The sequence below is a fragment of the Nyctereutes procyonoides genome, unplaced genomic scaffold (genome assembly GCF_905146905.1).
Source record: "Nyctereutes procyonoides isolate TBG_1078 unplaced genomic scaffold, NYPRO_anot_genome, whole genome shotgun sequence".
Lineage (NCBI taxonomy): Eukaryota > Metazoa > Chordata > Mammalia > Carnivora > Canidae > Nyctereutes > Nyctereutes procyonoides.
Window position 1 is genome coordinate 35,171,239 of NW_026575126.1, and position 21,499 is coordinate 35,192,737.

The 21,499-nt window shown below is 43.9% G+C and overlaps 1 protein-coding gene across 1 annotated transcript; it reads left to right on the plus strand.

Annotated features, from left to right (window-relative positions):
• Window positions 1-366: 366 nt before the first annotated feature.
• SARS1 (seryl-tRNA synthetase 1) lies at window positions 367-20,800 on the plus strand. Its single transcript, XM_055340208.1, has 11 exons — window positions 367-585; window positions 7,813-7,883; window positions 11,274-11,351; window positions 12,572-12,730; window positions 13,707-13,850; window positions 14,597-14,752; window positions 17,666-17,887; window positions 18,449-18,578; window positions 18,847-19,004; window positions 19,687-19,816; window positions 20,413-20,800. The coding sequence occupies exons 1-11, from the start codon at window positions 450-452 to the stop codon at window positions 20,568-20,570; spliced, it is 1,542 nt and encodes a 513-aa protein (XP_055196183.1). The 5' UTR covers window positions 367-449; the 3' UTR covers window positions 20,571-20,800.
• Window positions 20,801-21,499: the final 699 nt, after the last annotated feature.

The following is a 21,499-nucleotide window of genomic DNA, read 5'->3' on the forward strand; positions in this document are numbered from 1 at the left end:
AAGGCAGGAGAGCAGGAATCTCGAATTGAGGTAACCCAGGGACTAAGGCACGTAGTCATTCTTGTCCACAAGAAGATGGAGAAGGGAACAGAGGTTCAAGGACAGTGCCTAGCCTTAGGAACCGCGTCTGTTAAGACAAAGACTGGCATCCATCGGAAGCTCTAGCTTCCAAGCCAGAGACCATGCTGACAGGCACTCGCTTTTACCGGACAGTCTGAGATCGCACAGAGCGCGGCCCTGGGGAGGACGCACGAGCCCGGGACAAGGCCCAGCCGCCGGGCGGGCCGCCCCCCGCGCCGCTGCTTCGGGCCGAGAGGGGGCGCCCGCGCGCTCGGGCCGCTCGGGCCGCGCCTGCGCGCGGAGGGCGAGTCAGCGCCGGCGCAGTGCGGCGGCCGCCGGTGCCGGGCCCCGCTCCTCACGTCCCTCAGCGTTGGCTGCGGCAAGGAAACATGGTGCTGGATCTGGATTTGTTTCGGGTGGATAAAGGAGGCGACCCAGCCCTCATCCGAGAGACGCAGGAGAAGCGCTTCAAGGACCCGGGGCTCGTGGACCAGCTGGTGAGGGCGGACGGCGAGTGGCGACGCTGTAAGTACCGGGAAGCGCGGGGTAGCCCGGGCGCCAGTCCCCGCTGCCTCTCCCGACCGCTCCCAGCCCTCCCCGGCGGCCTCCCCGGCGGCCTCCCCGGCGGCGGTGACGCCCAGGCCCTCGCTGGGCCCTAGAGGGCGGCGTGCGGCCCAGCCGTCCCACCTCTTCCCTCCTGGCGCGCCGGCGCCGGGCTGTGGTGTCGCGGAGGAGCGGGGCGCGTGCGCACCGGGGCGGTCCGGCCAGAGCCGCGCGAGTAGCCAGAAGAACCGGGGGGGGGGGGCTCCTAACACTCCCCTCTGGGCCCCTTCCGTCCCTTCCTGTCTTCAGCGAGGCCCCCGAGCGGTCCGCCTCTAATCTGATAGGACCGAAGGCTCCAGCCTGACACCGACTCCCATCTGCCGCCTAATAGTTCGGTCCACACACATTGCAAGTATTTGGGGACTTCGGAAGCCGCCCCTGGCTAAAACCGGGAGCTTTGGGGAAGGTCATCCCCGTGACCTGCAGGCCTGCCTTTAACGAATGGATGGAGGCCTTTTCCGTAGGAGACTAGATACGGGGAGAGGAGTGCGGTGGGCGAGAACAACCTTGTAACCATCGATCCCGTTTAATTGTGATTTGTGCAAGTTTTCCTGAAAAGACGTTATCAGAGTTGGTCTAGAACCTGGGACTGATCCGGGCATCTTTCATGAAGCTAAATAAAACCACAGAACCGCCTGCCTATCAGCTTCTGCCTGAGTTGACCTGGGGTAGTCACTGACTGGCCGGAAGCTGTCAAGCACACGTGATTCATTTTTTTGTCTGATGCAATAGGTCTGTAAGCAACCGGGAGCCAGGTTTTATGACAGCACGCTGCAAAGGCCCTCGCTGTCCAAGAGTGCGGTGCAGTTTTATTAGGAAAATTGGTTTTCCTAAATTTATCAGAGTATTGGGTGGATAGAGGGTATTTGTTTAACTTCTGTTGTCTGCTGATTCTGTAGTCTCAATCATTCAGATGTGTTATTTGTTTGACCGTGAGATCCCATCACCTAAATCTCAATCTGAATTTTTGAGTTGCAATGGAATTAAAGGAAGGAAAAAAACCAGACTGGACACTTTTACTGAATTCGAAGTCAGAAGTATTAGATTTTGTGTACAGCTGTTAAATGACTTTGAATGTGTTAGTCTCTTGTGTATGATGTACACGTCCACAGGAAGTTTTTTTGCTTGCTTAATGAGTGGATTTGTGGTGAGAGGAGTTCTTTGGGGACAGGTTTGTGTTTTATTCGCCTGTATGTCCCAATAGCAAGGGTATACGTACACATACAGGGGGTATATAAATAACATCCCAGTATCTACCTGGTGCTTGGTAAGGGCTTGACAAAGGTTTAGTGAATTCACGAGTATCTTCTGTACTGGGGGCACTTTGGCCTTCTGTATGAAAAACAGTTTATGTAGTTTCTTTTCAACACATTTGTTGATTTGATTCTTTTCTACCTAATGTCCCTTCCCAATATTCTCTTTGCAGCCAAAAGGAATTAATGATTTTTTTCCCAAGTCCTCTGCTGCCCCTGTTGGACATTGACAGATCTTATCTTATATCAAGGTTCTTCTGTCATTGGCTGCAACAAGGATATGTAACGCAGAGCCGCATATGTTGGGCAGCAGGTGGCTGGGTGGCTCAGCGGTTTAGTGCCGCCTTCGGCCTAGGGTGTGATCCTGGAGACCCAGGATCGAGTCCCACATCAGGCTCCCTGCGTGGAGCCTGCTTCTCCCTCTGCCTGTGTTTCCGCCTCTCTCTATGTCTCTCATGAATAAATAAATAAAATCTTAAAAAAAAATAAAAATAAAAAAATAAAAACTCATATGTTCCCTGACAGAACAGAGCAGGCTTCACACGTATACCTTTTTGTCTACCTATAGACATGCAAGGTGCCACTAGGGCTCTGTGTGGAACACAGACGTCTCACATAACTTGGAGTCGTAGTATCACATTGAAGTTTACCACAACTCTTCTAACTCCAAGGATTCAAACTGTGATTCTTCTTTTTAGTTCAGAGTAGTATAGCAAGGGCACATTTGGGCATATAATAAGCATTTGTCTCAACTATTTACAAAGCTGCTAGATTTTTTTTTTTTTTAAAGCTGCTAGATTTCAGTGTATCTTGAAATTTGGTAGTTACAGGAATTCTGTCTAGCCTGTGCTATTGTGAATGAAAATTTTCTTTACTGCCTTATTGCACACTCCTTAAGCCGGGTCCTCATTTCGAGCACTTTCTCACTGCCTTCAGTTTTACCGAGATCTCATCTAGCGCAAGGCCACATCCAGGACATGTTTTTTTTTTTTTTTTTTTTTGAATACAAATCTAATCATTTTACAGGTTTAAGTCTTGCAGTTGATATGCTTACCTTAAAGCAGTGCTGTCTGAGAGCCCCTGGGTGGCTCAGTTGGTTAAGTGTCTGACTTCTGACTTTAGGTCAAGTCATGATCCCAGTGTCCTGGGATCGAGTCCTGAGTTGGGCTCCCTGCTCAGTGGGGTGTCTGCTTGTCTGTTTCTCCCTCTCCCCCTCCCCTTCCTGGTGTGTGTTCTCTCTCTCAAATAAATAAAATCTTAAAAAAATAGAAAAGCAGTGCTGTCTGATAGAAATATAATGTGAGCCATACATGTAATTGTAAATTTTCTGGTAGTCAATTGAAAAGGGAAAAACTCATTTTAGTAAGATGTTATACTATCCCATTATATAAAAAATTATATGTCTAGTATGTGGTCAATATAAAAATGGAGATACTTTACATTCTTTTTCTTTTTTACAAGTCTTTAAAATCTGATGTATACATGTACATTATATCTTAGTTTGGGTTTGCCATGTTTCAAATGCTCAATAGCCTCCTACCTAGTGGCTACCATATCAAACAGTGTAGCCCTAAAGCATAAAAATACAAATTAGTTAAGACAGTTTACAAAGCCTTGCATGTCTTCCTAGCCTCACCTTCTGTCACTCTCCCACATTTGTCCTCCACTCTTTGTTCTAGACTTGTTATGTTACATGTTTGCTCTTTCACATGTCCATGATTGTTGCCTCTTCTTGGATATTCCTTATCAGGCTGCTTGCCAAATTAACTCTGCTCCCATAGCACTACCTCATTTGTTGAGTGTTCTCCACATATTATATATCTTGTTGTGACATTTATACTACTTTTATTTTTTTAAGATTATTTATTTATTTATTTGACAGAGAGAGAGAGAGAGAGCACGAGCGAGAATACAGCAGGGGGAGTGGCAGAGGGAAGAGAAGCAGTTTCCCCCCTGAGCAGGGAGCCTGATGTGGGATCATGACCTGAGCCGAAGGCAGATGCTTAACCAACTGAGCCACCAGGTGCCCCTATACTGCTTTTAGATACAACCTTTTTAAACTTATTTTTTATGGAGATGTATTCAGTAAAATGTACAGATTTTCATGTGCAGCTTAATGGGTTTTATAAAGCTGTATATGTATCTAACCACGACCCAGGTCAAGATCAAAGAAGACATTTACAGCACCCCAGCATGCTCTCTCATGCCCCTTCCAAAAATAACAGTGTTCTGCCCTCTGTCACCATAAATTAATTTTGCTTGATGTTAAACAATGTAAATGGACTTATGTAGCATATATTTTTGTATGTGGATTCTTTCCCTCAGAATTATGTCTATAAAATTATTCTATCTTCATGTGGCTTCATGGCTGGTTCATTTTCATTCCTATGTAGTACTCCATTATGTAAATATACCAATTATCCATTATGTAAATGTACCAATCAATTCTATTGATGGACATTCAGATTGTTACCAATTTGAGGGTATTATGAATAAAGTGCTATGAATATTGCTTTGTGTGTCTTGGTATATGCAGGCACTCATTTCTGTTAGGTATATATGGGTGGAGGTGCTGGATCATAAAGTAGATAGGTACATGTTTAGATTTAGTAGGTATTACCAGATAGTTACCCAAAGTAGTTAATGGCAATCAACACTCTCACCAGCAAAATAAGAGTTTAGTTTTTCTACAGCCTTGTCTTAAATATTGGCAGTCTATTCAATTTTAGCCATTCTGGTGGATATGTAGTGGTATCTCTTTGTGGTTTTAATTTGCATTATCCTGGTGATTAAAGGTATTCAGCTATCCCTGTTAGTATTTGGATAGCCTGTTTTGAGAAGTGTCTGTTCAAGAATGTTGACCAGTTTTTATTTGATTACCTGTCTTTTTCTTATTTATTTGTAGGTATTCTTTATTCCTTCTGGATATAAGACCTTGTCAGATATTTATATTGCACATATTTTCTCCCAGTCTGTGACTTGCTTCTTACTCTTTCAGTCTTTTAATGAACAGAAATGATTAATTTTAGGGGTGCCTGGGTGGCTCAGTCGGTTAAGTACCTGACTCTTTTTTTTTTTAATTTTTATTTATTTATGATAGTCACACACACACACAGAGAGAGAGAGGCAGAGACACAGGGAGAGGGAGAAGCAGGCTCCATGCACCAGGAGCCCAACGTGGGACTCGATCCCGGGTCTCCAGGATTGCACCCTGGGCCAAAGGCAGGCACTAAACTGCTGCGCCACCCAGGGATCCCAAGTATCTGACTCTTGATTTCAGCTCAGGTCATGATCCCAGGGTCCTGGGATCAAGCCCCATGGTGGGCTCTGAGCTCAGTGGAGAGTCTGCTTGAGATTTCTCTCCTCCCTCTGCCCCTCCTCCCACTCATGCTCTCTTTCTCTCTCTTTCTAAAATAAATAAATCTTTTTTTAAAAAGAATCTGACTCAGGATCCCTGGGTGGCTCAGCGGTTCAGCATCTGCCTTTGGCCCAGGGCGCGATCCTGGAGTCCCGGGATCGAGTCCCACGTCAGGCTCCCGGCATGGGCCTGCTTCTCCCTCCTCCTGTGTCTCTGCCTCTCTCTCTATGTCTATCATAAATAAATAAATCTTTAAAAAAAAAAAAGAGTCTGAATCTTTCTAAAGAGTTAATTAATTAGTTCTCTTTAATTAAAGAGTTCATTAATTTTAATGAAGTCTAATTTATTGCTCTCTTCTTTGTAGTTTTTGCTGCCTGTGTTTGTTTAGGAAATCTTTTCATTCCCAAGTTCCTGAAGAGATTTTCCAATATATTTTCTAGAAGTTTTATTACTTTGCCTATCACATTTAGGTGGATGATTCATTCCACATTGATTTTGGTATATGATGTGAGATAGGAATGAAGTTCATTTTTTTCCCATGTTGCTCCAATTGCTCATGATAAAATGTAGGAAGCTAGGAATGGAAGGGAACTACCTTAATCTGATAATAGATATTTATCAAAAAACCTATAGCTAACATTCTTAATGATGAATATTGAATGCTTTCCCCCCTGAGTTGGGAACAAGACAAGTATATCTGTTACCACCACTTCTGATTTACTCTAGACAGTATGATATAAGGCAAAAAAAAAAAAAAAAAAAAAAAGGAGGGGCTCCTGGCGGCTCAGTCAGTAGAGCATGTGACAATCTCAGGGTTGTGAGTTTGAGCCCCATTTTGGGTGTGGAGCCTACTTAAAAAAAAAAAAAAGATTGGAGTAGAGTGTGATGACAGATGGTAACTAGATTTACTGTGGTGATCATTTTGCCTTGTATACAAATATCAAATCATTATGTTGTACACCTGAAACTAATACAATGTATATTAGTTTTACCTCAGTAAAAAAAAAAAAAAATGATTGGTACAGAAGTAAAGCTGTCATTATTTGCAGATGACTTGATTGTGTATGCAGAACTGAACTACTTAAATTTAGCAAGGTCACTGTATACAATATACAGAATCAATGATATTTCTACATAGAAATAAAAAGCATCTGATGCCTAGAATACATTTAGTAAATGACATTCAAGGTGCCTACACTGAAAACTGTAAAACATTGCTGAAAGAAATTAAAGATAATGAAGGAATATGCTATATTCATTGACTGAAATAGCAGTTATATTATTTTTTAATTGTTTTCTTTTCAGCACCTAGCATGATGTTTTCTTTTTTATTCCCAGCCCTTAACACGAGACCTTGCAAATAGAAGGGACTAAATAAATTTTTTAAAAACTTTTAATTTCAAAATAGTTAATAGATTCACAGGAAGTTGCAAAAATAGTACAAGGAGGTCCAGTGTACCCTTCACTCAGTTTCCCCACCGATGACGTCTGACACAACTGGTACAGTATCAAAGCCAAGAAATTGACATTGCTACAATTCACAGACCTTATTCAGATTTCACCAGTTTCACAAGCACTCGTCTGTGTGTGTGTGTGTGTGTGTGTGTGTGTGTGTAGTTCTGTGCAACTTTATCCCATGTGTAGATTTGTGTAAGCACTGTCACATTCAAGACAGGACTGTTCCATCATCACAGAGATCCCGCTTACTGTCCCTTTGGAGTCCATTCTCTCTCCCCTCTCCTCTCCAGGCCCTGGTGACTATGCTTCTGTTCCCATCTCTCTAATCAGTGTAATGAGAAAGTAGATGATTTTGTACTAATGTTTGGTTCAAGTTTGGCAAAACCTTGAAAAACAGCTGCCTAGGAGCTGTCTCATTTCTATCAATTACACCTGTCAAAAACTTGCTGTTTACCATGTTGGTGCTCAAGCTTGGATTCAAGAGGTTCTACTTTTGCTAATTAGACTTAGGTTAATGAACCATAATACCAACATATTAGTTTGGGCCAGAATACCCATGTAGGCTGATTAGTGTGCCATCTTCCCCCAAAGAAACTAAAGCATAAGAAACTTATTATTCTCCAGGATGCCGGGTGAGATTTCTGTCGAGCAAAGGGAGTAACATTAACCATTTCTGGCAGAGAGATGCAGCCACCAAGTTCATGGGACTAGAAACAGGCCTGCTCTCTCTCCAGGTTCCAGTGCTTACCACACAGTTTTGTTAATGGATTTTAAGACGATTGAGCAGGTTACAGTTACTTGAGTTTTTCCCAGGTTTCTCAGATGTGTTACTCAACTGTGGCATCATCCAGGTTATGATACTTCCCAAATTCAGTCCCAGAAGGTAATTTCCCTTGTCACCAAATGCTGGGGGAACCCCATTGTCACCAATATTTGCCAACTAAATTTGGGACTCTAAAGCTGTAAGATTTCACAACTTGAGATCCTTTAGCTCTGACTGTCGAGCTGTGATGGGGGAACGGGTGTTGTTCTTAATTATGTGTGTATCTTTGATATATTCTTGGATTGTTTATTCTTCAGGCAGATTTCGGGCAGACAACTTGAACAAGCTGAAGAACCTATGCAGCAAGACAATTGGAGAGAAAATGAAGGTAAGAGAACTAGGTAACAGCCTTGAGAGCTTGAGCAGAGGTATTTCATCTTACTCTTAGTTAATACATAGTTTCTGACCTAGTGTGTAACTAATTCTGTGAGACACTGAATTTCTTCCCAAAGGGGCAGATCTTTAAAAAGAAAGGTAGTGGGCAAGGGAACTAAGAAGTACTTTCAGGGATCGGGGAGTCCATCTTATGTCTTCGGATAAGTCTTAGTGCCTTGGGGTTGCTGTAACAGAATACCATAGACTGGGCGGCTTATAAACAAGAGCAGTTTATTTCTCACCGTTCAGAAGACTGAAAAGTCCGAAATCAAGGCGCTGACAGATTTCGTGTTGGTGAAGACCCACTTCCTGGTTCATAGACAGCTGCCTTCTCATTGTGTCCTTACGTGGTAGAAGGGAGCTCTCTGGAGTCTCTTATAAGGGCACTAATACCATTTATGAAGGCTCTGTCCTCATGACTTCATCTCCTCTGAAAGACCCCACCTCCAACTGCCAGCACATTGGGGATTAGGTTTCAACATGTAAGTTTGGGGGGCACAGAGTCTGTATGTAGCCAGGTAAGATTCTTGCCACATTGCTCATTCATTGCCTATTTTGTTTTTATAATAAATATAAATTCTACCAGTAATCTTATTCAGTTATTCCTTTTTTTTTATTCGTATCCAATTATTCCTTAAGCGTAATCTACAGTACCAGAAAGGTTTTCTTAGGGCAGACTTGAGATTTCTGTCTCACTGTAGTCGTGCTCTTTAATGGAAAGAGTACATATAAGGAGTCCAAATCCTGGATTGTTGGCTGTGTGACTTTAGGCAAGTTAACCTCTGAGCTTCAGTTTTCTCATCTGTGAAATGACAATACTAACAGTCACCCATAGAACAGAATTGTGAGAACGAAATTTTTTTAAATGTGGAGAACCTGGCACAATGCCTAGAACATTGTAGTTATTCCGCAATTGCAAGTAACAGCGGAGGGCAAGTAGTTTCTGGCCTTCATCCAAAAAATCCTTCCTGTGCTTGAAGAATATTAAGTTTTAGTTTGGCCTTGCTTTGGTATCCAGAATAGTTTATGCTTTTAATCTTTCTTCAAAAACAGCCTCTTAGCCCCTTAGTCATTTTTTAAAAAACATATTAACTGCTCCCTCAAACCTGTCTCCTTTTAAGTTGTAAACCTCTAAACTAAACCACAAAATCATAAAATTTTGGAACCTGAACCAGTAAAGAGTATAATAGAAAGACTCCCTCCGGATTCTAGTACCTTACACTTCACAGATAGTTTGAATCCTTCTCTTTAACGGTATTTTGTTACACTTTCAGCTTGTGATTGGCTGTGGAAATTGATACCAATAATCATACAGTTTTCTTCCTTTGGGACTCAAGATGCTTAATATTTGCATGTCAAAGTCCCCATAATTATGTTAATTCCAGCGTGCACTCCTGCCTGTATATTCTTTGGAGCACATATACAGATAGTGCCAGCCTAGCATTCTCCTAGCAAGAAGATGGGACTGTTTGTTTTCATTTGCAATAGCGTTCTTAGATCCCTTCATTGTAGCTCCACAACCAGGGTTAACTTACTGTCTACTAATTTACTCCCTTACTATACATTAGAATGGTTTTAGGGGCAGCCCCGGTGGCCTTCAGCCCAGGGCGTGATCCTGGAGACCCAGGATCCAGTCCCATGTCAGGCTCCCTGCATGGAGCCTGCTTCTCCCTCTGCCTGTGTCTCTGCCTCTCTCTCTCTTTCTGTGTCTGTCATAATAAATAAAATATTTAACTAGAATGGTTTTAGCGGTGCTTTCATTTGTATAGCACTTGAAAGTCTTTAAAAACTCTTCTGCTTACATCTCATTTCGGTAGTTTTTTTTTTTTTAAAGATTTTATTTATTTATTTATTCATGAGAGACACAGAGAGAGAGAGAGAGAGGCAGAGACACAGGCAGAGGGAGAAGCAGACTCCATGAAGGGAGCTGACGTGGGACTCAATCCCAGGTCTCCAGGATCACACCCTGGGCTGAATGCGTGCTAAACCACTGAGCCACCCAGGCTGCCCTATTTTAGTGGTTTTGATCTTTGCTGCAAACCTGGAATATCTACAGTACATTTGTCAACCTTATTAAAAGGGCAAGAGAATAGGCTTAGGAAATTAAGGGTCTTGCTAAAATCACATAAATTAGTTGTAGAGTCAGAACTTGAACTCAGGAACTTGAATTTGCTGCCCTGAAGGATTATCAGATAACAGAGGGGCCTCAGCTCTCTTGGCTATTAAATGGAAAATCTTGAGATTTAGGCCATTTATTTCAACCTCAGTTGTCTCTGCTTATTCTTAACAAGACTCATTCTGAGATTTTCAGACTTTTGCAATTTTTAAAGATGATTTTGCTTGAGTCACTGAAGGATGTAAGTTTGTTATGGTTAGCATCCTGACTTCTCACTTTAGTATATGAGATTGTATAATAAATCTAAAGAATTTCTATGCTTTACCCTCAGAAGATTTAGTTCTTTATAAGACTCAGCTTTGTGCAGTGGTATATGAGGTTGTATAAATGTAATTGCCTATTGTTAAATGTATGGAATTTAAAAAAAAAAATCTTTAGGACATTGCACGTGATTTAGTCTTGCAAAGCAGACCCTGAACTTCCTCAACTTGTTTTTATGCAAGTTTTGCTGAGGTCTTACATATTTTGTTATTATAGCCTTTGATAATTTTCTTTAATTCCTTTTAATTTGGGAAGAATCTGACTCTTAAAATTATCTTCTTCACGGCTCTGGGCAAGGATTGGAAATGATTTGACAAAATATCATAAAGAAGGAGAAGAGAAACCAGAGAGGAGAAAAATCTAGCCCTGGGTATGTTCTATGGTTTTGCCAAGTTGCATTGATTACTCTAAACTTAGTTCCAGATTGTGACTTTTTTCCTCAAAATTTTTGTTTTCCTTAGCGTCCTTATATTCTATTATCCTATCCATTTTTTCCTGTTAGCCTCAGTGCTGGAATTGTTCTTAGTGTGTGGACAAGTTTTCATAAATTCACACCCAGGCACTTGCCCCAGAGCTGGACAGTAGTGTGAACCTTTTCACACATTCTTGGTGCCCATAACTACTCTATGTCCAGGGCAGTCATTCTTCTTACGTTCCTATTGATGTCAGCTTTCTGACCTCGCTGGATTAATTGATCTGTCCAGGATCAAAAAAGCTAGAAAGTGGCAGGATAAGGACTCGAAACTTTCTTGCTTCCAATTTACTAATTTTTTTCTCTCACGTGTTGTAGCCTTCAGATATATAGCAAGTTCTGTGGTTTGTTTATATATTAATCTGGGGTATACTTATAAAACTATGTCAGAAATTTTCTTTTATTTAGTAGTATTGTTTTGTTTCCCCTTGCAGAAAAAAGAGCCAGTGGGAGATGAGTCCATTCCAGAAGATGCATTAAATCTCGATGACCTCACTGCAGACACTTTAGCTGTAAGTTATTATCCTTCCCTTTTCTAGGCTGGATTTCTGTTCTTTCATCGTAACTCTGTTCCTAGACAAGTGAGTGCTGACACTTGGCGCCACACAGCATTGTGGCATCCTTGAATGTGTGCAGTGGGGAAATGTCCCCCTCCGCCCTCGTTGGACTCCATACTTGAGTATTTATTAGATCAAGTAGCCGGGGACGGATGGAGTGGAAAAGTCAAAAGTAGGAAGAAAAGAAAAAAGGAGCCAAGCTATGTTTGGTTTATAGAAATCTGTTTTCACAAAGTCAAGGAATTTTTCAATTTGCTATAATTCAGTAAATATTCACAACAGTGAACCTAGAAAAAATAATTTTCAAGTTTTTTAGTCACCAAACCCATTCTTAAAACCTATAACACACACACACACACACATACACACACACACACAAAAACCTATAACACAAAAGCACAGTGAGAGCATAAATACACAAAAACAAAGTTGCTGTGCCTGTAGGGCTGAGTTGGGGGTGCTGTTGCTGTTCAGCCCCACTTGCTAAGGGCTCTCCTGTCCCCAGGAAATCATAGTTTGAAACACTTGCAGGAAGGAAGCCAAGGGTAGCCCCAGTGGCGCAGCGGTTTAGCGCCGCATGCAGCCCAGGGCGTTCCTGGAGACCCGGGATCGGGATCAAGTCCCACATCAGGCTCTCTGTATGGTGCCTGCTTCTCCCTCTGCCTGTGTCTCTGCCTCTCTCTCTCTCTCTCTGTCTCTATGAATAAATAAAATCTTAAAAAAAAAAAAAAAGGAAGGAATCCAAAATAGCTTAAGACAGGGTCTCTTACTCCTAATAAATTTATAATCTTCCTAGGGAACAATTAAATGTAGTACATAAGAGTGCTAAATTGGTTTAATCAGGAAATCAAAAAGTACAAGTTAAGGGAAAGAGCTCTTAAAAGAGCTACAGGGTTAAAACCCCTGAGATATGTAGGAATGAAAAGAATGGCCAGAATTGATCCGTCTCTGCCTTAGGTACCCCAAAAGAAAATGCCAATGCATTTGTAAGGGCAAAACTGTGTACTGGTGTATGTGTGTGTGAAATCTCAGTTCTTTGGAAGCCTTCATTGCTGATTTGAAAAATGCTATCACAAGTGTTGTCATTAGAGCACAACAAGGTTAGGACAACAGAATCTTATTCCTACTCTGTCCTTGGCCTGCTGTTGCTTGAGTCCTGGCCTGTTCATCTACAGAACCTGAAAGTCTCACAAATCAAAAAAGTCCGACTCCTCATCGATGAAGCCATCCTAAAATGTGATGCTGAGCGGATAAAGCTGGAAGCAGAGCGGTTTGAGAACCTCCGAGAGATCGGGAACCTTCTGCATCCCTCAGTGCCCATCAGCAATGATGAGGTAGGTGTGGGGTGCCACAGCAGGCTGCTGCCTAGCCGGTGCTCCTCTCTGTTGGGGAGGGGGCAGGGTGGGAGGAGGACAAGGAAATGCTGGCACTCTCTGTATAATAGGCCTTGTGTCAGAAGCAGGCTCTTTGTATATTCGCTCTGCCCACCAATTGAGAATTGAAAGAGTCAGATTGTTGCCTGATTGGGAAGTAGCAGAGACGGCAGGTAGGAGACTCCTGGCACAGAAATCTCGTCTAAATCCGGCTGCTGTCCTCCACTGCGTGTTGCCCGTGGTAGCAGTGAGTCCTGTGGGAGGGATCTGCTAAACCAACCTCACCCCTCACCCACACCCTGCTGAGAAGCTGCAGGTTGAAGGGAAATCTGCATGATAAAAGTTTCCTGCTGAGTGGGAGCTTCCCCGGCACAAAGCTGCTCTGAGCCCTGCCTTTGTTCCCTGACACCCCAACCATGGCTGGGCCCATCTGTGCCTCTTTCATTCATTCCCTGGTGAACGAGCATTAAACTCATTGCAAGCTAGGGTGGGAGACTCAGGAGGTCAGGGCCCTGAGCCCGCCCTCATACGGCCCCAGGACCAATGAGAGCCTGGAAAAAAAAAAATCTACATTCTCCTCTGTACCCCAGGCAATGCTGATGGGGGGTGGGGGGTCGTCCTGTTGCAAGATTTTCAGGGAGTCATTTAAAAGGGTAAAAAAAAAAAGTGAGAATACAACAGATCTCTTAGAAATTCATGATTTCAGTTCCATGGCTAGAATCACTACTAAGAATTTGTAAATTATTATTTCTCTTTTGAGCACAAATGCTCTAGCAAATGCCCTTCCTTAGTCTGTATACGCAATGACCAAAACCTGGTGTTTGAGTTAACCAGTAGTTCTGCAAAGCTCTAGGTTGTTCTTGGAATGGGGTTTGGAAAACTGAGGTTGTGGAATTCAGGGATCATGCATCTTTCTCTCCTGGTCTTGTTTCCTTAGGATGCGGACAACAAAGTAGAGAGAATCTGGGGCGATTGTACAGTCAGGAAGAAGTACTCTCATGTGGACCTGGTGGTGATGGTAGATGGCTTTGAAGGTGAAAAAGGGGCCGTGGTGGCTGGAAGTCGAGGTTACTTCCTGAAGGTAAGAGTCAGGAACCTGTGGTGATGGGATTATAAAGAAAGAACTAAAAAAATATGTGTGGAAAACATAACCTATTTAAAAAGGCCTACAAATCCGCCACTTGTTTTCGGCCTTTCTACTGCAAACATACTGGCAGTTAGGTGCACTTCTCTTAGCCAGGAGAGTGCTGCTCAGGATTCCCTAGAACAAGAGCCACTACATGACCCTCCATAATGAATATATGTTGTCCTGACTGAATCAGAACAGTCTGCCTTAGTGTAATTGGTCAGTCAGACAAGTAACAAAGAATCAGGACCCACTGTGATGAGTGCTGTGGTGTGAGAGCTGTGAGCACAGGTAGGCAGAGGCAGCAAACCCAGATCAGTTGGGACAAGGGGCAAATGAATTCAGAGGAGACTTCCAGAAAGGCATGGGAAAATAATTTTGGAGATACTGTACATATAAACGTATACATAAGTATGCTCTAACATATACACAAACCCAGTATTTTAAGAACTAGTGCAAGAAAGCTCTCCCACGCAGCCTGGGCACATAATCCTTTTTTCTTCACTTTGCTTTTCCTTACAGTGTGCCTGGATGATGCGCTGGACATTAGTATTAAGAAAGACTCTCTTGAGTCAGGTGTTGGGGTTCACAGTCTTTGTTGGCCTCCTGCATATCCCCAGTTGCCTCTGAGTGTAAATTCTAGCAGATGAACACGATGGCAACAGAACCCAATCACACAGTGCTTGTCTCTGCTCCTTTAGGGTGTCCTGGTGTTCCTGGAACAGGCACTCATCCAGTACGCCCTTCGCACCTTGGGGAGTCGGGGCTACACTCCTATTTATACCCCCTTTTTCATGAGGAAGGAGGTCATGCAGGAAGTGGCACAGCTCAGCCAGTTTGATGAAGAACTTTATAAGGTGAGTAGCCTGGGGCAACACAGCAGACTGACTTAAGTTATGAAGTTTAACTTCAAGGACACAGAGCAGTGCTGCCCAGTAGAACTTCCTGCGGTGATGGAAATACTCTGTATCATGGCTGCGGTGATGGAAATACTCTGTATCATGGCACTTAAAATATAGCTAGTACAACTGAGGAAGTAAAATTTTTATTTTTATTAATTCTGACTCAAATAGCCACATAAGGCTAGTGGCTACCATACTGGACAATGTAGACATAGAGCCTGTTTTGACTTTCCCAGATAATCTACATGACTTACCTAAAATGAGCATACTTTAACACCAGGGGCTTTGAAAAGAAGCATACTTTTTGAGTGCTTGGATGGAAGACTATTATAGAAGTGGCTGATCTTCCCCTATCCTCCTCCTCCTATCCCCAAACTGGAAGCTTCTAGACAGCGAGACATATTTTCCTTGGGATGGATGTGGCTTCCAGTTTGTGGCTCTTTCTCAACCACAGACCATCTTAGGGAGAGCCAGAGGATTCACGTTGAGAGTCAGGTCATTCTGATGAGCTGGTTCCAACACCAGCTGTGGTGCCCCCAGTCTATACCTAGTACTCAGAATTTCTAGAGTGTCTCTGTTAATGGCTGCCCCTCAACAGCGTAGTCCACTCTTCACTTGTCTCTCCCCTTCAAGACCATTCTGTCAGAAGGGAGTGACTTGGCTCTTATTGACAGGAGTTAGACAATGCTCTTGGGCTCACCTGACTCACCTTTAATAGAACTTTTTCCCAAGGAGTCCTATTGATGAGTTCTAGTTATGTTTTCATTTAAGATGCAGTGGGAAGCAAAATGCTCTGTAAACCCTGAGCATTAGTCTAACCTTGGTATTCTCCCTCTCTTCTTCCCTTTCTTTCTATAAGATTTCTTTCATTCATTCATTCATTCATTCATTCATTCATTCACTTATAGCAAGCAAGAATGCGTGATGGGAGGGCCAGCAGGGGAGAGAGAATCTCAAGCAGACTCTGCATTGAGCATAGAGCCCAATGCAGGGTTGGATCCCATGACCCTGAGATCATGACCAGAGCCAAAATCAAGAGTCAGACACTTAACTGACTGAGCCACCCAGGAGTCCTTTCCTTTTCTCTTAGTGAAGAAGGGAATGTGTTCATGTATCGGCCAAAATCTGCCTTCTTTTCTTGTTTTCCTCATTTCAGCCCCAAGACTGGATAATCACTTACAGAGCTTTAGAAAGATGCCCTGCAGGGAACATCAGAGAGAAACTTACATGGAAGATTATGAGAGAGACACTAGGTAGTAGGTACCTCCTATGTTTCCTGCATTTTCCATCTCTTCTCCAGATACTTCTTGGATCCATATATGGGAAGAATCACAGGTCCCCATAGTGAGAGTTTGGGCTGGCACTTCTTGCCTAATAATCTCAACTTGTGACTTCTCTGGAGCAGTGCTGTCCAGTAGAACTCTCTACTACATTCCCAGTAATGGGAATGTTCTGTATCTACTGTCTAGTTGACAGCACCAGCCATATGTGGCTGTTAAGCACTTGAAATGTGGCTAGTGGCTAAATTCCCCCAGTCAAGTAGCAACATAGTCTTCTAGGTCCCCAAATGCTGACCCAGAGGAAGTTTCCTCCCTTCTTTTTTTTTTTTTATTATTGTATTTATTTATTCATGAGAGACACACACAGAGAAAGGCAGATAGGGAGAAGGAGAAGAGGCAGAGGGAGAGGCAGGCTCCATGCAGGGAACCCAACTGGGACTCGATCCCAGGACTCTGGGATCACGCCCTGAGCTGAAGGCAGACACTCAAGCACTGAGCCACCCAGGTGCCCCTCTACCCTCCTTTTTTAAAAATTAAAATAATACCACATGACAAAATTTGGAAATGATGGGGGGAAATCATCTTCTTTTCCATTACCTCATAGTTGTCATTTTTAATATCCCTTTGGGGGCTTTTTTTCATATATATATCATTTTCTCATATTTCCCTCACAATGTGTATAAATTGCCTCAGCATTATATCAGAAGCATTTTTCAGTGTTACCTCACAGTCTTCATAACCAACATTTTTTAAATGGTTACATAATATTACATGGCCTGGATGTAGGATAGTCGACACTTCCCTTGTTGAAATATTTAGGGGACTTCGTTTTTTTGCCATCAGTAAGTAATGTTACAGTGAACTTTGTCTTGTTTATACCTTTTTTTCTTCTGTGTTACTTTCTTTAGCTGAACACCAAAGTGATTCTTCAAGGAGTGTAACCCTAGACTAACTCATAAGCACCAAGAAAGCAGAGACTATCTCCTTTTGCCCAGCATTGGCAAACTTGGCATTTAATAAATGCCTAACAAACATTTGTTGAGTGGATTAATTTTTTTTAAAGGTTTTATTTATTTATTCATGAGAGACACAGAGAGAGAGAGAGAGAGAGAGAGAGAGGCAGAGACATAGGCAGAGGGAGAAGCAGGCTCCCCGTAGGAAGCCCAATATGGGACTCAATCCCAGGACTCTGGGATCATGCCCTGAGCCGAAGGCAGACACTCAACCACTGAGCCACTCAGGCATCCCGAGTGGATTAATTTATACTGCTACCAGCTCAGGTTTAATTGCACTGCCATCATTGGCCACTGTACATTATTTATAAATGCTTCATTTATTAGATAAGTAAAAAACTATTATTAGAGTATTTTATCTCCTATTAATTTGCATTTCTCTGATCCATAGTAGGGATCCCATTTTTGGAGTGACTCATTCCCTCCTTTGTCTTGTTAGCATCCCCTGCTTGCTTCTAGGCAGAGATTAAAGGAAATTCTTCCCATCTCATCACTGGAATCTTTCCTGTGGTTTCTTGCTCTGGCTGAGGTCCTCATCCCTCACTCTTAACTAGTAGAGGTCCCTCCTCCTACAGGTGATTGGCAAAGGCAGTGAAAAGTCTGATGATAATTCCTATGACGAGAAATACCTGATTGCCACCTCAGAGCAGCCCATTGCTGCTCTACACCGGGACGAGTGGCTCCGGCCGGAGGATTTGCCAATCAAGTATGCCGGTCTGTCCACTTGCTTTCGCCAGGAGGTGGGCTCCCATGGCCGAGACACCCGCGGCATCTTTCGAGTCCATCAGTTTGAGAAGGTGAGTGGTCAGGTCGGGGTGGGGAGTAGGGCCCTTCTCAGTCTCTCCTAGGTGGTTAGAGGAGAGGCAGGCTCTGTGTTGCTCAGACCCACTCTGGTTTTGGTCTTCCCTCTCGCCGCCTACCTCTGTTTCTACCTGAGAAGCACATGCTAGAATGGCTGTGAGCACAACTGTGGAATCAGGCTGCCTGAGTCCCAGTGGCAGTTCTGCCGCTTAGCTGTGTGACCTTGAACAAGTTACTTAACCTCTCCGCACTCAGTTTCCTCCTCTACAAAAAGAGGAGGATGATAGCTCCCGCCTCATTAGGCCCGCTGTGAGGATTCAGCTAGTTGGTGGGATAAAGTACTTAGAATAGGACCTGGCATGTATGTGGTTGGAACTCCGTGGAGCTTTGTTCTTGCAGCCCCGTCCAGCACCAATCTCTGGGGGGGAGGGGGGCAGCCTTGCCTGACTCCTAGTGGTGTAGGAATAGGTCTTCACTGCAAGGCTATCTCCCATTTCAGCCCTTTAGTTTATTCGCCCCATCCCATTGTCACGGTCTCCTTGGGTCCCTCTCTGCAGATTGAACAGTTTGTCTACTCATCACCACATGACAACAAGTCATGGGAGATGTTTGAAGAGATGATTACTACCGCAGAAGACTTCTACCAGTCTTTGGGGATCCCTTACCACATTGTGAATATTGTCTCAGGTATCCACTCCCTTTCCCTTGTCCCACGAACACTACCCTCACCAGGTGAGCTGCCACACAAAGAAATAGCTTGCAAATCCAATTAATTGTTCACATTAATTAAAATATCACACTCTTGCCACTTGGGAGTATTTGGTGATAAGAATATCTGGGCATGATTTCATTCCTGGGGATAGGATGAGAATTAAAGAATTCCTCAGGTTTGCTAAAGGTCAGTCTTCTGAAATACCATCCCTCCTTCATGAATTCTAGGGGTTTTTCCTTACAGGTTCTTTGAATCACGCTGCCAGTAAGAAGCTTGACCTGGAGGCCTGGTTTCCGGGCTCAGGAGCCTTCCGTGAGTTAGTGTCCTGTTCTAACTGCACAGACTATCAGGCTCGCCGGCTCCGAATCCGATATGGGCAAACCAAGAAGATGATGGACAAGGTAGGTGACCCCTCGGGAGATGGGAAATAGGGCCTCATGTAGAACAGGTCCATCTTATTTCTCAGTCCTTAGAGAACATTATGTCCCAGCATCATGGGAAAATCTGAACTTCTCAGTCTAGACCAAAAAGGGAATCTGAAAATGACTTCTACTGCATCAGGACTGAGTCCTTTTAGTTAGAAACCTGAATCTAGCTCTATTCTACAAGGTAATTCTAGCTCTTCTCTTTGAGGCTTTGTTTTCTCTGACTCCAGATAAAGAATAATCCCCATTTGTCTACAGAAGACAAGTTGAAGGCCCTATCTTCTCTCTCACCCAAGAAGGTCTGGGTTTGTAAGTTTATCTCTTCCAACCCAGTTTTCAGGCCCTAATCTTTTCCAAGTCAGGGACTTGAAAGGGGTTAAAAGGAGAGGCCACCATGGAAGTTTCCTCCTGCCCTCAAAGGCCCAACTCTCCTCCGTTTGCTAGGACTTATTACTAGTCTCTCATGGAGGTATGAGGATCTTCCTGGAATTGTATAATAGGCAATAAATACTAAACAGAATGTCAGTCTAGAGAAAGATCAATAATGCTTTGGATTTGGATAGTTACAGTTGGGGGAGTCTGGCTGAGTGGTTGGTTCCTGGTCATGAGTGAGACCAGATTGAGTTCCATGCTCCTTCTGGGGACCCTGTCTTTGCAGGTGGAGTTTGTCCATATGCTCAACGCTACAATGTGTGCCACCACTCGCACCATCTGCGCCATCCTGGAGAACTACCAGACGGAGAAGGGCATCGTCGTGCCTGAGAAATTAAAGGAGTTCATGCCACCAGGTAAAACTCCCTGTCCAGCCCATCTTCCTCTTCTTCTGTCTTCATAATCCTCTAAATATCGAGCCCCCTTTCAGAATATATAAACTTTTTTTGTTCAGAAACAGTCCCCAGGGACGCTTGGGTGGCTCAGTGGTTGAGCGTCTGCCTTTGGCTCAAGGCATAATCCCAGGACTCTGGGATCGAGTCCCACATCGGGCTTCCTGCATGAAGCCTGCTTCTCCCTCTGCCTATGTCTCTGTCTCTCTCTCTTGTCCTCTCTCTCTCTTTCTCTCTGTCTCTCTCTTTCTGTCTCTCATGAATAAATAAATAAAATCTTAAAAAAAAAAAAAGAAAAGAAACAGTCCCCAAAACACTGCCTGTCTTCTGGTGCTGGGCATTACAGGGGCAAAGTTGAGAAAGTAGCCACTAGAGGTATGACATCCTGTTTCAGTGCAGCTAAGATTCAGACTGTGGAAGAAAAGAATTAATGAAACCAGTTCCCATCACGGGTGCCCTTTTGTTCATAGGGATCATCGTCTCATGGAACTCTCCCCAGAAGTCTTTGGGCTTTGACTCCTGAGAAACGATAGATTATTTAGTTGGCTCTCTCCCTCCAGGTCTCCAAGAACTGATTCCCTTTGTAAAGCCTGCACCCATTGACCAGGAGCCATCAAAGAAGCAGAAGAAGCAGCATGAGGGCAGCAAAAAGAAAGGGGCATCAAGAGACGTCCCCCTAGAAAGCCGCCTGCAGAACATGGAGGTCACTGATTCCTGAACATTCCTTCCTCCCAGTTTGTCAGGCTTTCATTTCTGTCCACTGGGATCTCAAAGCCTGCCCACGGGCAGGGAAGCCAAGCACCCACTCATCACCCGCCCCATCTGACTGCATTGCTAAAAGGGGAACAGTCTGCCATGTACAACGCGATGTTCCTGTCTCCTTGCATGGGCATAGGATCCATTCTCTGATGACTGATGAAACTATGTAATAAAGCATCTCTGAGGAAGGCTAGGACTCTTCCACGGTCTTCTGCCCAGGGCTCAAACCCTGTCTCTGACAGTTCTCCCTGGAACCACATTCACTTCTGCTTTTCCTTCTAAAGAAGGCTATTCCATTTAGCAAGTCAGACAGCCTTCGAGAAGGTAGGTGAAGGCAGGGGTAGATTTAGGAAAAGCTTAAGAGAATGAAAACTTTTTTTTTTTTTCAATTTTTATTTATTTATGATAGGCACACAGTGAGAGAGAGGCAGAGACACAGGCAGAGGGAGAAGCAGGCTCCATGCACCGGGAGCCCGACGTGGGATTTGATCCCGGGTCTCCAGGATCGCGCCGTGGGCCAAAGGCAGGTGCCAAACCACTGCGCCACCCAGGGATCCCGAGAATGAAAACTTTGAGTCTTAGACACACAGGTTTGCAGGACAAGGACCAGACCCTCCTCTGGAAATTCGCCCCTGCATAAAAGCAGTTAGGTAGTCCTAGCTTAGAGGCCAGAGCTGACATAAAAAGCCTCCTACCTAATGCTTCCATTCCCTAGGAAAGGCTCTGTGGGAAGGGCAGGAAGCTGTGGGACCCCAGATTGAGGAGCACAAGTTGGGGCCTTATTAACAGCTGCTTCTCTTGCCCAGTCATCCCCAAGTGGGAGACTAAGGCAGCGGGGCAAAGGGGAGGGAGGAAGAATATTTTCTCCCTTCTCTGGCACTGCCCCTG

What these genes read in the sequence shown, in the direction of transcription:
- SARS1 (XM_055340208.1), top strand. Translation starts at nt 450, where the DNA reads ATGGTGCTGGATCTGGATTTGTTTCGGGTGGATAAAGGAGGCGACCCA. An exon ending in CCAAGAAGATGATGGACAAG is followed by an intron (nt 19,005 to 19,686) that starts GTAGGTGACCCC and finishes CTGTCTTTGCAG; the next exon opens with GTGGAGTTTGTCCATATGCT. An exon ending in AAAGGAGTTCATGCCACCAG is followed by an intron (nt 19,817 to 20,412) that starts GTAAAACTCCCT and finishes CTCTCCCTCCAG; the next exon opens with GTCTCCAAGAACTGATTCCC.